This window comes from Dermacentor andersoni, chromosome 4 (genome assembly GCF_023375885.2).
Source record: "Dermacentor andersoni chromosome 4, qqDerAnde1_hic_scaffold, whole genome shotgun sequence".
Classification (NCBI taxonomy): domain Eukaryota; kingdom Metazoa; phylum Arthropoda; class Arachnida; order Ixodida; family Ixodidae; genus Dermacentor; species Dermacentor andersoni.
In genome coordinates this window covers 43,157,264-43,173,272 of record NC_092817.1, presented here as the reverse complement: position 1 = coordinate 43,173,272, position 16,009 = coordinate 43,157,264, and the positions used below count along the sequence as shown (strand labels likewise).

The following is a 16,009-nucleotide window of genomic DNA, read 5'->3' as shown; positions in this document are numbered from 1 at the left end:
TTAAAATCGCCCCTGAAGTTATCTCAGAAAAGCTGTTTTCTGTTTTTCACATGCATTTGAATTTGCGGCATTTGAGTTGTGCCCCAGCTAAAGCTTCCTCATAATCTGAAAAGTTTGTTAATGTGGTGTTTTTAGTAACGAGGTTTCACTGCATGCACGATCCTCCAGTGCATTTAGTACTGGAGGTTGCGTAATCTCGAGTTTTGGAGACGCGTTGAAGGTGAGAGGCAGACGAAGCATTTGCTTCCTGCCACCGGTGCTTTTCATAACAGCGTTGTCTGTCCCCCGGCTGGCGATACTATAAGCCGTGGGGGGCGGAGTGGACGTGAAAGCAACCCGCCGTGGTTGCTCAGTGGCTATGGTGTTGGGCTGCTGAGCACGAGGTCACGGGATCGAATCCCGGCCACGGCGGCCGCATTCCGATGGAGGTTAAATTCGAAAACACCCGTGTACTTTGATTTAGGTGCACGTTAAAGAACCCCAGGTGGTCAAAATTTCCGGAGTCCTCCACTACGGCGTGCCTCATAATCAGAAAATGGTTTTGGCACGTAAAACCCCATAATCTAAATCTGGACGTGAAAGCATAACTGGATTCGCTTCGTACCGCCGATGTGAAGGCATCGTCCACACGGCATGAAACTGTATTTTTCATCTCCGACTCTCAAATTTGCCAAAATGATTATTTTTTCATTTGAATTTGCTTTTTCCGATTGCCTATTAATTCCAGAAAATTTTGTTGTCCCCTTGATATAAGAAAAATCAATCAGCGAGTGCACTTATTTGCAAAAAAGGTTGAATTTCAGTATAATGAGATTTTGGTACAATGAAGCAAATAGCCGATTTTTCAAACTTCGTTATATCGAAGTCTAATTGCATATGCATAAGGACTTGTTTAAGTACACTCTGTCAGGACACAAAGGGTGAATGAAATGGAACTCAAATGCTCTTTTATGCTCAAAGGTCTATCTCTTGGAAGAGGACTTGCTCCAGAAGATAGGCCAGCACAAGCTTTGGGTCTACGACCTTGCCTTTTCCCCCGACGGCCAGCTGCTTGCATCGCTCTCAGAGTCCATCTGCTGGTGGTCCCTGGACTCCTTGGAGTTTATGTCGGCGCTCAGCTCTGTGGAAGACGGTAGTAGCATAGCGTCCTTTGAGTCACTGGCTCAGCCCAGCTGTCACCGTCAGTTGCAGAGATTCCAGCTGCAAAGCTCTAAGGCCGTGGCCCTGTTTGCATCACCTGATTTCAACACGTTTGTCACTGTCGATGACTCGGGGATCCTATATGTGCTCAACAAGTTGGTTGCTGCTCAAGCGAGCAACAGCTGACTGTTATATAGTTTTTTGTTTTTTGTTTTTGTTTGCTTCCTTTTGTCTATAGTTTTATTGTGAAGCACCCAAGCAATGTGCAGCTTGGCATACAGGCATTACTATTCTGTTCACCTGTTCATGCAAAGTGCTTTCATCTGTTCCCACTTCTTTCACATTCCAACTGGGTGGAAGCAATTCTAAAGGTTCCCGAGTTGAAATTCTCCCATTGTAATTCTGGTTAAGTCATCATTGACAGATCTGTTAGGTCAATGCTGCCAGTTGTTGGATACACCTAGTTGAATTACTATGGGAGTGCGCAAAGCACATCAGCTCTTGCCTCGAGCATGTGCACATTCTGCGTGATGATCACATGTGATAGAAAGTAAGCGTTGAGCAGCGACCTATTTTTGAAAAATATGTGGCAAGCTGCTCATTCCCTGAAGTTGAAAGAGAGGCTTGCCATCTTTGCTGTTCCGAGGACATAGCCTTGTTTTGCTTGACTGACCTTGCCATATTTTAGTAATTAATAACAGCACTGCTTTGACCATCCTCCAAGGTATTGCTGCTGAAAGTCTATTCCCTTGAGGAAACAGCAGCTGATTCCGTCTGTGGAATAAGTATGATGTGGCTCAGCTGCATCGAGTCGTGCCGCGAGAAGCTAGGTGGGTGGTGCGTTTCCACACCTAGCAATTCAGTGCTATTGAACTAAGTCGGGCTTTGTCGGTGGCCTGAATCAGCAATTTGGTGGGTCACTGTTTGAATCACTTTGAAAGGCCACTGAGCATGGTCCAATCTACATGGATGTGCTTGGACGTTTGTGCTGTGAGCTTCTCTGTGCAATTGCTCAATGACTTTTCTATTTGCTAGCGCTCAGTTGTCCAAACAAAGCAACTGAGCCATTTTGACAGGGGCAGCATCTTAAATGACTGTGATGGTGCCAAAGGAGCTGCGTATGATAGCCCAAACGTTAGTCTCCTATTAAATGCGTTTTCTATTCAAATTATGTGGTGCCGTTAACTTTGCCTGAACCTTCTAAATGAGGGCAGAAGGAGAGGAGCTTAACAAAGTTTTTTGGCAATTTTCCTCCTTTTCAAGCTTTTTTTTTTTCTTCCCCCCCCCCCACATTTTACACAGTTTTATGACTGGCTTCATCAGATCTGTTGAAATGTGCATGTGTTTATGAAAACTTCAGATGCAACCTTCTTGCTTCCTTATCATTTTATTTATTAAGCTAATGCGTTTTCATTTATTAGATCGAGTTTTGAACAGATGTATTTATCCGAACTGGCAGTCATCCATGCATTTTTGCATGGTATGGATTTCAAGCTTCAGGTTTAGCAGCGTAGAGAGAGAAGGGGGGCGTCAGGCCAATTGCACTATGTGCACTGCACGCCTGTCCCATGAATGACGGACATCATACAGTCTTTGTCAAAAGAAATGAAGCCACTTTCAACACGAGTGTTGTCAACTTCTTGCTGCATGAGGTTCTGTGCTCTTGGGCAGTGCCAATGGAGGAGCACAAGGCTGACTAAACAGCCCGGGATCAGCAGCAGTAACTCGCACAGTGACTTCATTTCTCTGCACAAAAGGCTATTCAGACTTGTAGGATCTTAAGGGGAACAGGTCGGTATTTTAGCCAGCATTACCTGCAGAACTGTCTTGATATGATCACATAGGTTATCAGTCAAGTTGCCCGAAGCCCACCAGTGGTGACAGGCGATGCGCACTTGTTGCTGGAGTGAAGCTGTGTGACTAGCATGCTTTGATTTCATTGTAGTTACAACTGGTGCGGGGCACAAGAAAATAAGTACGGTCACTGATAATCAGAAGGCATAATTATGTGCTCTCAGCACCAGCCACTTTTCTCGTGTTCTCAAATAAATAGGCTTGTTAAACGAGTCGTACATTTCACTAGTAAATCATTGGCAGTTCCTGTTCCTTTACATAGTCTTAATGTTTGGTTATCGTCAGTTAACGCATTTCACCCCTGGTTCTTTTTTTCTGTCATGCTGCATGCTTGGGCAGCCTAAAATAGAGCACTACTGCCTTATCACCAGTAGCCTTCTTACCTGCCAGTACAAAATTCAGCTGACAAACTGGTGCAAAGCACCAGTGCCACCATAGGGAGTCGTTTGCAGGCTCCAAAAATGTTGCAACCGCGGTTTCATCCTCAGAAACTACATTATGTAAAGCAGCAATGCCCTGTCCGTGATATATCACTTTGCCGCATTTAATTATTTTTTTTCTTTGTGTATCTCTCTTAACCCTTGTATAAGTATTTCCCAACCATTCTCATCAAGCTCTAGACTATGAAAGAACATCCTCTTGGTTGTGGGAATGGCATATGGTGTTAGCCTGTGTACCACTATCAACTGTATGTTGTTTCATTAAGTGGGAGACTGCCATAGGGGGGCAAAGCACTCTTTGTGGCAGCCACTGACCCACATCTGCTTTTCTATATGCTCTGCTGTGTATTATTTACATTCTACTGTGCTGCTGTGTTTGAACCAGTTCCACAGCACTTTGCACACCAGGCAGTGCAATTTTTAATTTCTTAATTTCATCATTTTTTGCATTGGCAATTTTGAAAAGAGAAAAAAATTGTATTTCACTTAAGATTACTTGCATATAAAGTTAGAGCATCAAAAAGTTTGACATAATTCGCTGTCCCGAGTGAAATTTTGTGGGCTTGTTACAAAAAGCTGAAATGGGCATCTGGTAATATGATACCTTGATATGCGTGTTTTCTGATTCTAGCGTCCTTTGACTTGGAAGACAAACCATCTCGTACCTTATAGCATCCTTTAAAGAAATTGACATTGCAGTGATGTCAACTGGAATCTGCGCTTAAGAGAAGCAGCTGTGCAAGTTTCTAGGAATGTTCAGTCTAATTGGAAAGTGTTCATGGAGCATTGTTATCTAATAGATGATGATGCACCAACATGTTGTACAACTACACATGTTGTCAGAATCTGGCTTTCTGTCACTTAAGCATCCCGTCAGGATGTAGGAACTCGGAACTGATATGTCGTGAAATTGAGATGGCCAGCCAGAAGACGTAAATATTGCTGTTGGTGTGTGAAAAACCTGACTTTCCAAGTTGTGGTATTGATCTATGGTACTTGTTTTTAATGATCATTCATTGGTTCTCATATTTCTGAAATTATTGCACTTGAATTATGCTTTACTGCTCATTAAACTCTGATATATCGAAGGCAGTGCATTATATTTAAATAAAAATTTGCACGTTTTGAATATCTACATTGCCTGTAAGTGCCAAAACCTTGTTTGCATGTATGAATGTGTCTGAACACTTTCCCTGGCCATTCCATGAAAAAGTTGCACTGTTTTGTACATAACGTATCCCTTTCAAGCACCGTTTAATTCCTTCTGTTAAAAATCTTTTGTAACCTCTTCGGCTCACCTCCAGTGTCAAGAAAAGGCACCAGAAGTCCGAAGCAAAAATGTCTTAGTTTTCATGCTTCTGATAATGTATAATCTACACGTGAACCTTGACATACATTTTAGGTATTATTGTAATCAAATTCAGTGTTTTTAATGCAGTGTACGTGGAAGACTTCTGCCGTATTCAGAAACTTGCACAATGCAATGAATTACTAGAAAAAGAAAGAAAGACAGAAGGGCAGATCTCGGTACATTACTACACAGCTAGTACAGTCGAATCTCGATAATTTGAACACGCTTAATTCGAACTTTCTGTTTATTCAAACTGACACTGTGGTCCCGTCAAAGGTATATGTATTCCAATGAGCGAAAACACCTGGTAATTCAAATGCGCTAGCATTTGCAACGGTTAATTCGAACATACTGTGCTCCAACAATATCTTCAGCAGCGGGCCAAATCACGCAGCGGCACCTCAGACTAGCAAATCCGCTGGCAGCCGTAGCCACACCGCAGCAACGCTAGGCCGAGCTACTTCGACGTTTTTTGCCAAGCTTCTTGTTGTTTGGCGCTGTCTTTTTCTTTGAAACAATTCGCCACTGTTAGCAATGACGCCTACTCTGTCTTTGTAATCCTCGCCAATGGTTTCGAAGCGAGGAAGATATGGCGCGTTGCATAATGCCGATTCTCGAAAGTCAGCTTCGCCCCACTACAGCAATGGCACGCGGTGAAGCATACCAAAATTTGAAGGGCAATTTTCTTGGGACTCTGGATCTTTCGTTTAATTATACATGCGTGCACCCGCCATATCCTATCACAGTACAAGCACTGATATGCATAATAAGTGTACTGGCAACTTTCGTTTAATTATATATGCGTATGCAGCCCTTGGGGCAGTAAAAGGCATGTTTATTTTTTCGGACCACCCAATTTTTTTGACGTCGACTGTAATTTGTTAATACATGCGGATAAATCTTCTGGAGCTTCCCACTCACATGTTAGCTTAGTGCACATGGGCCACTGCAAGTAAGTCTTCCATTCAGTTAGCTTCCTTTAATTCGAACAAATTTTAGGGTGCCTTTGAGTTTGAATTATCTAGGTTTGACTGTAGTTTCAACAAGCACACATCTGTCTGCCTGGTGTTTTCTTCTTCTTTTCTTTCTTTCTTTGCACACATTTGCCAGCACAATACCTATCTTCCAGCACTTATGTTGCAGCCTGGGTTTAATCAGAAGTGTGTTAAGAAGCATGCAACTTGTCTTAATCGTGATGTACCAGTATGGTCGGGGGACAAGTTCAGCTTGAAGGTGGAAGTGCAGCTTACTTGGATCCAGATCTTGATAAGAATAACCTGCCAGTTTGTATATTCATGTAGCATATTCAGGGGAAGTGGCGCGAGGAGCACATGTTAATTGTTGTGCATTGTTTCGTTTTTGCACTGAGCTGGCTGGGGTAATGTTGGCACTTACAACACTGCAGGAAAAGGAAAGTGCATGATAATGGAAGTTTTCTGCTTATTCCTCTCTCAAGGAAGGTATCATAGTGGTCTCTAAAACCAAGAGTGAGGGTTTGGCAGCACTGATATAGTACCAGTGGATTTGCAGTGATAACACTGAACCCTATTTCTCAGCAATACTTTTTGATTGTATTCATTAACTAAGACTATCATCCAGGCTGAAAGAATGATACTCCATTTTTGAGAAACAAAATTTGCACTAGCTGATCAAGAAAATTCTCCTTTCAAATTTATACTAAAATTCCAATAATTTATTTTGGTATGAAGAGAGTTGTGCCTTCTGTTCAACAGCCTATCTCTGCAGCATGTAACAAGTGTGCAGATTTTAAGAAAAAATTTTTTTTTCTAAACTTATGTTCGTTTGGGCCCATATAAGCACTTGCAGTTAAGTGCACACTGCTGTTGCTTTATTTTTGGGATGTATGTTCATTGCATGTTGTAAGCTAAATCATGACTCAGGTCTTTGTAGCCTCTGCTTCACCCTCCAGCCCCCCTCCTACCCCATTTTTTTGACATATGTTTATATAAACTAAACATTTTTTATGCATCATGTGCTCCTTTCCATTGATTTAATCTTATACCACCTGTGCTGAGAGGTAACACCTGTCTTGTTATTGAAAGAGTTTACCATTATGCATCATATTCTATGATCACATGTTCCCTGCTGGCTGTGGCCATGTCTGTCTCCCGTTGTTTTTAGACACATGTATCAAAACATTTTTTCTTTCTTGCACTCTGAAGATTTTAGTGTGCCCATTTTTAAATCCATGAAATGTGCAGCATCTGCAAGCATTGTTATAATGCCGTATAACAGAGCTTGTACCATTGTGTGCGCTCCATGGTCCCGAGCAACCTAACAGAGCTTGGCAATGCGGGCCAGCCAGGTCCTAATCCACACTTGTTTATGTAGCTTCCTGTCAGCCGCCTTCTTATTGTTGTGGAATGATTAATTTTATTTATGTTTTACACTGCCTTAAAGAAAGGCTATGACAAGGCCTTTTGGCCTCACTGGTTTCTTTAGCTTGAATGTGGCCACATACATTTTTGCTATATTTGTTTTATTGAGAAATTGTGCCATTTGTGGGCTGTATGCTTGCTCACGTTAGTTCAACTTGGAAAACACAATAAGAAATATACAAGTATTAGAGAGATTCACTGAAATAACTGAGGCACTTGCCAGTGGGTGTACAAAAACACTCTGAACTGCACTAAAAGTGTTCTTGCAAGACCGTAGTTTGATACTAAGCCTACTTTCAGAAAATTGTCTGCTGTAGCTCTTGAACTACTATGGGAATTGTAGGCAGTGCATAGATTCTTCCAATTTCGCATGACTTCGTTAAGAAAGCACATTGCACATTCTGTTCTTTTTGTGGTAAAATTATGCCTAATACTGCCTTCACAACCGTGTAACAGATGACTTTTTTTAAATATAAAACTGTATATATTACACATTTTTCAGTGCGTAACTCTCAACATCTATGAGTACTAAATATGCAGTATATTTTGGCAGTTTGTGCTCAGTGCAGGTACTTACTTTTGGTACTTGAAATTGTTATTTTTTATCTTTAATGGCTGCAAACATTCAAATGGTACAAATCTGAGGCTAATTACTGCCATACAAGAAGTTGCAACAGGAAATCCACTTCAGTAAGGATGTAATTTAGACACATTATGTACTCACTGTCATTTACCATACTGCAATACTGCCAGCACACGCAGATGCTAGTGCAACGTTTCCCTCTTGTACTTGTATTAGAAAACTATTGTGCAAGGTTGGCCTTCGAGATTGGTGGCATGCATGCTATGCAATCTCTGAGGCCATGGTGCAAGATTGCTTTAGAGTAGTTCCAAGGCCTCCTGCTCAACACTGGAAAGTGCTGTTAGTATTCTCGGTTTTCAACAGGGCATGCAAATTGCTCCAGGTTTCTCTCTTTGCTTGCCACTATTTTCTATGTGCGTTTTGCACCATGTATAAATTTAGATCCATGCTGCTTTTGCAGATCTCTTGCACAACTGCTGTTTCTAAATAACTGCCAAGTCCAGAACTGTCTATGGCCAGTTCTCGCTTTAGTGTGCTCATATGTTGTTTTGGACTCCTGTAGCGGAGTAACAACTATTGTAATAATTTTTTTAATTTCTGCCGAACATTTGTAGGGCAGGGGATTCAGGCTTGTGTTTGTTCATGAGCATGAACAGTGTAAGTTGTTTAGCAGCTTACTGCTTGTAGATGTGCAGTGCAAATTGACTTGTGGTTGATAATCTTTTGTGGAACTCAGTGCATAATGTAATAGCATTGCTTTGAACTGTGTGAACGCTATACGCTGTTATGAAACAACCTTTCCGATGGAATGCACTGATGATAACCATGCCACTATGTCCTACATCAGGGACATTTAATTTTTTTACGATTGTGGTGAGTGAATCAAACTTAAAGTGCCTTCCTTTCTTTATTGCCAACTTAAGCAAAAATGTATGGATTATGATTTCTTAGAAGAGCTTGTGAAGCATTTTCTGCTGTGGCTAATTAGTGTTTGTGTGTGTGTATGTGTTTTTTATCAGCAATACTTTTCTTCAAGCCTATTTTAGAAGCAGCTTGCTGGCTGGCTACTGTGATTTGTGGAGGAAGAGTGACTGTCTGCATGTAGATCTTTTTATTAACTTTTATTTGATGGCTGTGCAGCACGTTTGCTTGAATTTAACGTGATTCGTAACTAATTTGGCACCGTTGTTTTTGTAATTTCTGGTTATATTCTTTCACATTTCTTTTTCATTTCAGCTGATCGTGTTTGAACGATTTGGTACTCGAGTCTTTTAGAACCAAAGTCACTAGATGTTACATGCCAAACACTGCTTGGATGTCAGTCGCCTAAGGCGTTAAATACTTATTTTTCTTTCCAGAGAGATCTCAAAATTACAAGGAGCATTACAGAGGTGCCCTACCTGATAACCTTGGTGGTTAGGTACTGTTATTATGCCAAGTTCATGGATGTGCCCACCTCACTGTGTTTGAGACTACTTTCTGACCACAATTGCAATATTTGTAAGCGTGAATGCATTGTCCTCAAGTGTGGCACATCACAGATGTGAAATGGTCTATGCCGCCAGTATTCACTATGTGCAATTTTTTAAAGAGGTGGGACACCTTTGTGATATCAGAGCTCTGATTTATCTTGTAGTACCTTTATTCCCTTTTGGTTTATCGGTTAGATGACTAATTGAAATATTGAGCAGATGATTTTCTCTCTTTTTTTTGCTTCTTTTCGTGGCAGTCAGTCAGTCAGCCACAGTGTCACCTTACAGTGCATGTTTGCTTGCCTCCTGTACATGTGTGTGGACTATGCATTGTTGAACAGTGACTCTAAGCATATTGCTCAGAAATTGACATTTTTATACATATACATTAAGCGTGTGCTTTACGAATTGTAGTGATGGTTTCAATAAAATCGTCTTTTTATTTACATGCATGTTCCAGCCTTTTAAATCACCTATGGCGTTCGAACCTCTTGAAGATAAACTGCAATTCAGCAACGTCAGAACACATAAATTCATGTAGGCATGCCTTAACTTGGAATTTACACCATCGATCCTCATATATACGAAGTGGTAGATTCGTTTCTGGTCTTGGTAAAGCCACAAAAACAGAGGTGCTTTCTCTCAACAACTTAAGGGAGTGCAGGTACAGAATTATTCTTGAAATGAATAGCTGTGGACCCAAAAATTTATGTATGAAGCCTCGAGTTGTCGATAGTACAACAAATTGTTGCATCGTATATTAAAGAGTCTGTTTCAAAAACGTGCGCCAATCGCAGTGTGGCTCTTGGCTTGAAGCATCTCCTTGCAACATCATGGATATCTGAGGTGGTGATCACGTGGTATCGCAAACTGCTGGCACGCGCGCTCCCGTCGGCTCTGCGCAGCAGTCGCACGCACCACGACCCGTGTCGAAGGCGGCGGCGTAATAGCGGCAATAGGGGCAGTGGCTTAGCCCGAATTTTTTTTTTAAGGCGTAAGCCTTTAGTGGCGCATGGGTGGCCGGGCGCAGTCCGTGGTGGACGCAGGAAAGCGGTGATCACCGGCGAGGGGAGCAAGGAGAGGAGGCGCCATGCCATTAGCGCTGTGCGAGTGGGCGCGTGGGAGAGCGCGGACATGCGCGTGGGGGGCGCGCGCACATCGGCGACAAACCTTGCAGCCATATGGCTGTGATTGCATCCCATGCACGCGGCCACCCCGGCGTCCATTCGCAGAACAGTTCAGACAACCGCAACAGAGGCAGTCATAGATAGGCTTTCGCCTATAGCAGTTTAGCTGGGCAAAGTGCCCATAGATTTTTCGGAGGTTCTGGGGCAGGCTTCGTACTAAGGAATTTAAAGGAGGGGAGGGGGGGTGTCATGTGCCCACACCCTGAACATTAAACAGCTCTTAGCCAGACTTTTCTAGGAGGTTTTCGCTCATCCCGTGGCGAACTTGAAGGATGGCTTCCGAGCACGCCGCCCGATCTCGTAGGCCACGTGCGGTGAAGCGCAGAGCGACGGACGAACGAATGGGTTCGATGTGTGCAGCGTGTTCACGTTCCGCCATGTCAGCCGCCGTAGCCGTGCTGTCGATTTCTTTATCTTGGCAACTTTAATTGGTTCAAAATTAAGGCGTCTACGGCTGGCTACGCCTTCCCTCGTTGGCTCAAAATCCGAACATGATTGTATTTTGCGATTCTTTTCCGTGCTAGTTAAGACAATACCGCAGCGAAGTTAACAAGGCAAGCGTCACGGGAATCTTGTGCCGGAATCGCAGTGCTCGGAAACCACATGAAACGCGGAGAAACAGAAAAGGAAACCAGCAAAAAGCACTGTTAAATATCTATATTATTGTTCATCGATACTCTTAACTACAACAAAAAAGAAAGAGCAGCTGTATTTTCCGCTCAGCGAAGTAAATGATGTGTCACGAACGCAACCCTCAGTGTAGCACTTGTATGCTTTACATTATGCGTGTGTCTGTAGATGTCGTGAAGCATTATTCTTAATCAATAATTGAATCGGTAATTGTTTCACCGGCCAGTCTGGCCAGTGTTCGTTCCGCACGCCTGTGGAACGTGGGAGACCGCAGCAACCGCGCAGGCAACGTAAGGCCTGGCGCGCTTCTTTCCGCGCGAGGGCGTCGCGTCTCGTTGCGAGGCTTGCGAGCGCGTAAGCCAGCTTTGCTTTCGGCAGAAAAGGCCCAACAGGCACGTTGCGCGTACAGGTCGGTCACGTCCTTCAACTCGCATGCAACTTTGTGCAGGTAAGTATAGCACAACACCGTACATTTTTATTTACCCCCCTCCCCCCCTTTTTCTTCTCGACTCTGCCTTTTATTTTATGCAGCAGAAACCGAGCAAGAGAAACCGTCTGAATGAAGTCGACCAGTCTGCGGTGGTCGACTTGTCTCGAACGCACGTCTTCACTAAAGAAGATTAAACCGTCGTCGAATGCGCCGAATCTAAAGCACGCAGCTCTCTCCGTGCGCGATAGCGGTTCAACGGGCACCCGTATCACTTTGGCAGCTTTAGCGGGGGAGGGGAGGGGGGATATACTTAAACACGTGAGCACGGAGAAATAGGTTTTATAGCTTTTCTCCGCAACAACTGCTGCGCCGAAATTAATTGGATTTACTGCACTGAAATAAAAAGAGTTAAAATCTAGTGAATGTAAGAAGCGTATTTCCAATTTAGCCCTTCACTTTTTTATGCACAGATGTTAGAAAGTGGGAAATTGAAATAATAAAAAATGTTCTGCGGAAACCATCGACGATGATTGTCATTGTGAACGAATAGCCCGAGCGAGAGAGCGACAGTCCGTAACATAAATTTGCGCTGACAGTTGGCATTCAGCGTAATATGTATACGTAGAACGTGTCAGCATTTCGCCGTACATGTTGGTGACGAAAGTGTCTCCAAAATGGGTGTTAATGTGTGGATTTCTGGCAAATATATACATATTTCTAATGACTGCATTGAATTCCACAATTGCAATGTTTATCTACTGGAATTATTAAGGCTATGTTCTGGATAATATTTGGTACTCGTAAATATGTGGGGATTGCGGAAAGCGTGTTTAATAACTTTGAGATTTAACTTCTTAAACACGCGACACGTTATTCACACCGAGACAGTGTTTTGCCCGCAGGTCCCGATAATGAAGGGACGAGTTCACGAAGTTTTTTGGCCGTAAATGCTGTTTGCCACGGGTTGCCTTCGCTAACAAGTGGCAATATCACCCGATGGGCGAAATTTTGCTTTAATTTTATTTATTATTTGCAATAAATCTAACGACCGCACGGCTTTCGAGATATGCGCCGTGAAACTTGCGGTAAAGAGCTTTAGCTTGTCTTTAGCTGTTTTTTTTTTAAACAAACTGCCGTTTTACGTATTGTAGCGTTTTACGCATTGTAGCGCATAAGTAGCTGAAACGCCCATGTATTTCATCGCACACTTTGGGAATGAATATCGTGAAACAATGAATACCCTGAAAATTCGTTCCGAGCATCCGCTCGGAACGCCTAGCGAACTCACGGGCTGCAGTGCGTAAATTGCAATATGTGCCGTAAAGTTATTTATTAAAAAGGTAATTACGGATTTTTAAACTTAGTTGATAATGTATTTGGGTTTCTCGTGCAACAAGTAATGTCTGCCTTTTTAAGTAGTCCGGCTCAATGACTAGAATTGTGCTATCTGCCACTGGCGATTTTTTAATGTTCTGTGCAGCAAAAAGAAAAAAAGAGAGAGAAAGGCGCCTGTATAATGGGTAGTACCTACGCGGCAGAAGAAGCATCCAAGAAAATATAATAGCACTTAAGAAATAAAAAGGTTGCTGACACATTTGCGTCTATACCATTCATAAATGCTTCGCATGACAGGGTGCTTTCATTCTTATTTGTTTTCTCCTCCCTTCTTTCTAACCGCTTTTTCCCCAACCCACGTGCAGGGTAGCGAACCGGAGACTTGCTCCTGGTGGACCTCTCTGCTTTCCCCCCCCCTCTCTCTCTCTCTCTCAGGTACACGCGTCGCATCGCATTACTATTCCCGCTGAGAAGCCTGCAATATTCCGCAGACTTCCCGTCGGGCGATTTTCGCACAGTGCGCGGTAACGCGTAGCAATATACTTCGTGAGTAATGACGTGCGTTCTGTTCTGACAGGTATAGCCGCTCGAGTTCTCTCGATGAAAGCGCTTACCGGCATAAACTCTTCGTCGATCAACACGAACTGAGCCAGTCGGATACGGCTTTCTCTTATTCGTGCATCTCGAGACCCGATTTCCCGCAGGTATAAACGGCGCAGTAATTTTGGCAATCCGCGCGCCTGTCACGTCCTCGCGCATTAATTTCGCGCCTGTGTTCCGCGCGTGGTCGTCAACAAACGTTGGCTATGTGGTGAGCTTCTCGGTGAAAGAGTTGGAAAAACGCTGTAGGAGCTTCCGCGAACGTTTCTTGTTCGCTTGCCAAAGACAACAACAGGCAAATGTGATGAAGGTGCCGACGAACGGGAATGAATGATCTGCGAGGAATGTTTTGTGAAAGCATTTGAAGCGTGCACAGGACGAAAAAATAAGCTGACAGGGAAGAAAGTTTGTGTGTTTGTTGGGGGGGGGGGGGGCGAGGGGGGTGATATTTCAACGTGACAAGGGTAGCGGTTTACATCCTTGAATCAAGAACGAACAGTGCGAATCTTCGTAAAGAAAGACTTGAACCACATACACTGTCGCTGAATAATAGCCTTTATTGTATATCGGTAGCAATATATCCTCCCGAGGCCAGACAACAGTTCAGGGATATAATCGTCGGTTCTTATTACGAACTGACGTGTTACGAATGTTAAAAAGGAGGGGAAAAACTTTTTTTTTTGTTCACATTCCACAGTTAGATGTCAGAAGCAGCACCTCAATGTACGTGGACAAAGCAGCCATGTTTCATATGGTAAGGTATGCTTTTATTTGCATAAACTCGGGTATGAAGACGCGACGTGTTGTAGTGGGTTGTGTTGACGCTCAATCCTTTAGCTTCAAGTCATCTCGCGGTATCGGAGACCTGCTTCGTGGTTTCTTTTCAGCGGCGACGCAACGGGAAGGGAAAAAAAGTGTTCAATTTATGGGAAGTTTAGTTGGAGCGAAGGAATAAGAAATCACGAAAAATCGCCAATAACTGCTTTATTTAAAAAAAAAAAAAAGCTTTTGAGTGTTCTAATTTTACTGCCGGTGGGACAAAAGAGGCGTTATTCTGCAATGCTTCGAACATCGCAGTTTGTGCACAATTTACAAGTCATATATCTGTTCATGTGCAAAATGTTTTTTTAACCGTTCTGCGCAGCCTTCGCGTTCTAAGGAGCCCGAATACTTTGAACTTTTATCTCTTGCCGTCTGGTCCAAAACGGCAACGCGCACTGGAACACAAATGTCTAATAAGTCATTGTCGCTAGAATCCTTGGCAGTGAACGTTTGCGATAATACCCCAGGGGCCAGCGGTCTGGTCAGAGCAGGTATCAAAGGCAACGTCTAAAGTAGCGTATTCTTTCGGCGTGAAATGAAGCAGTAGTGGCAACCTGAATTTGCAGTGGCTTTATTCCTTTCAAGGGATCGCTTCTTGCTTAGCGAAGCCTGCGCCTTATGGTGTGAACTCCTTTGCAATTTCAACAAGCGGTATTAATTTGCCTTAAATTACCTTCAACTGCGCGATGGACTGTATTTCCTGAATTTTATTTAGCATAACTATTTGACGTCGTTGTCGGGCTTTTCCGGTTTCATATGCGGTGTCACGTGCGATGAAATAGGTGGTAGTTTCAGTTCTAGTTCTGTTTAACCGGAGTTCACAGCAAGAAGCGCTGCGTTTAACAGAAGTTTGTTAGCGCTGTGCATATGGGTGACCAACCAATGTTGGCGCTCTCGATCGTTCCGTTCATTCGGCATTTCCATTAAAGCAAGTTTCGTTTATCCGGCATTCACCGCATAAAATTAGTATAAATTTTCTCGAAATATGACGGCAAGAACATGATTAAGCCACTTCCATACAGCTCGGCATGCATCTCTCACAGACTTGTACGTAACGAATTACGTGTAAATAATTGCTTGCAATCGATTACATATTTCTTTGCAAATTTGTAATTTGATAATTAATTTGTTTCCTCTGTAATGCTCACTGTAGTCCAATTACCTTTTTATATAGCTAATTACATGTTGCCGGTTACTTTATTGACGGGACAAACTTAACGGACAACACACATTTGAGCACTAAAACATTTATTGAAATTGGGTCCTGCGGAAGTACTCAGAATTTGACAGTAGTTAAGCAAAATACTCGCGGTGTGCAATCGCATCGTCCTAAGGTATGAAAACTAGTACATTGACTACGTCCTTCCCGCAATTAGCGTCCTGCAGGTACGCCTCGTGATCACCTGAACAAGGCTGGCTTAGTGTATTCTTCGCTTAGTGCAGTTTATGAGTTCTCTGATATAAACAGAAGTTTATGGCCGTTAAATGTACGTGCTCTTACTTGTCGCATGCATTACTCATATGGTGATTTTGTGATTCTAATACACTGACACTGTGTTTGTGACTCAGCAATCTGCAGCTTTATTTTAAATTACTGATTTGGCCAGCTTTTCGAGGAAGGTGAGCGTCTGCTGACCTCCGTTAGGATTGCTCGTTTAAGTCTAAACGGCTAACTATTGAAGGGCGCTACCAGGGTCGAGATCCGCCAGATTGTGGCCAAGGAATTGAAACGGCGCTTCTATGGGCCGATAGCCATGGCCACTTCA

General features: G+C 43.1%; 1 protein-coding gene across 1 annotated transcript in view; it reads left to right on the top strand.

The window, feature by feature from the left end:
- LOC126537015 (apoptotic protease-activating factor 1-like) overlaps window positions 1-9,685 on the top strand; it is a 126,916-nt gene extending 117,231 nt beyond the window's left edge. Inside the window, exon 21 of the mRNA XM_050184118.3 lies at window positions 961-9,685. Coding sequence (XP_050040075.2) covers window positions 961-1,326 — 366 coding nt within the window. The 3' untranslated portion in view covers window positions 1,327-9,685. The remainder of the gene's footprint in view (window positions 1-960) is intronic.
- Window positions 9,686-16,009: the final 6,324 nt, after the last annotated feature.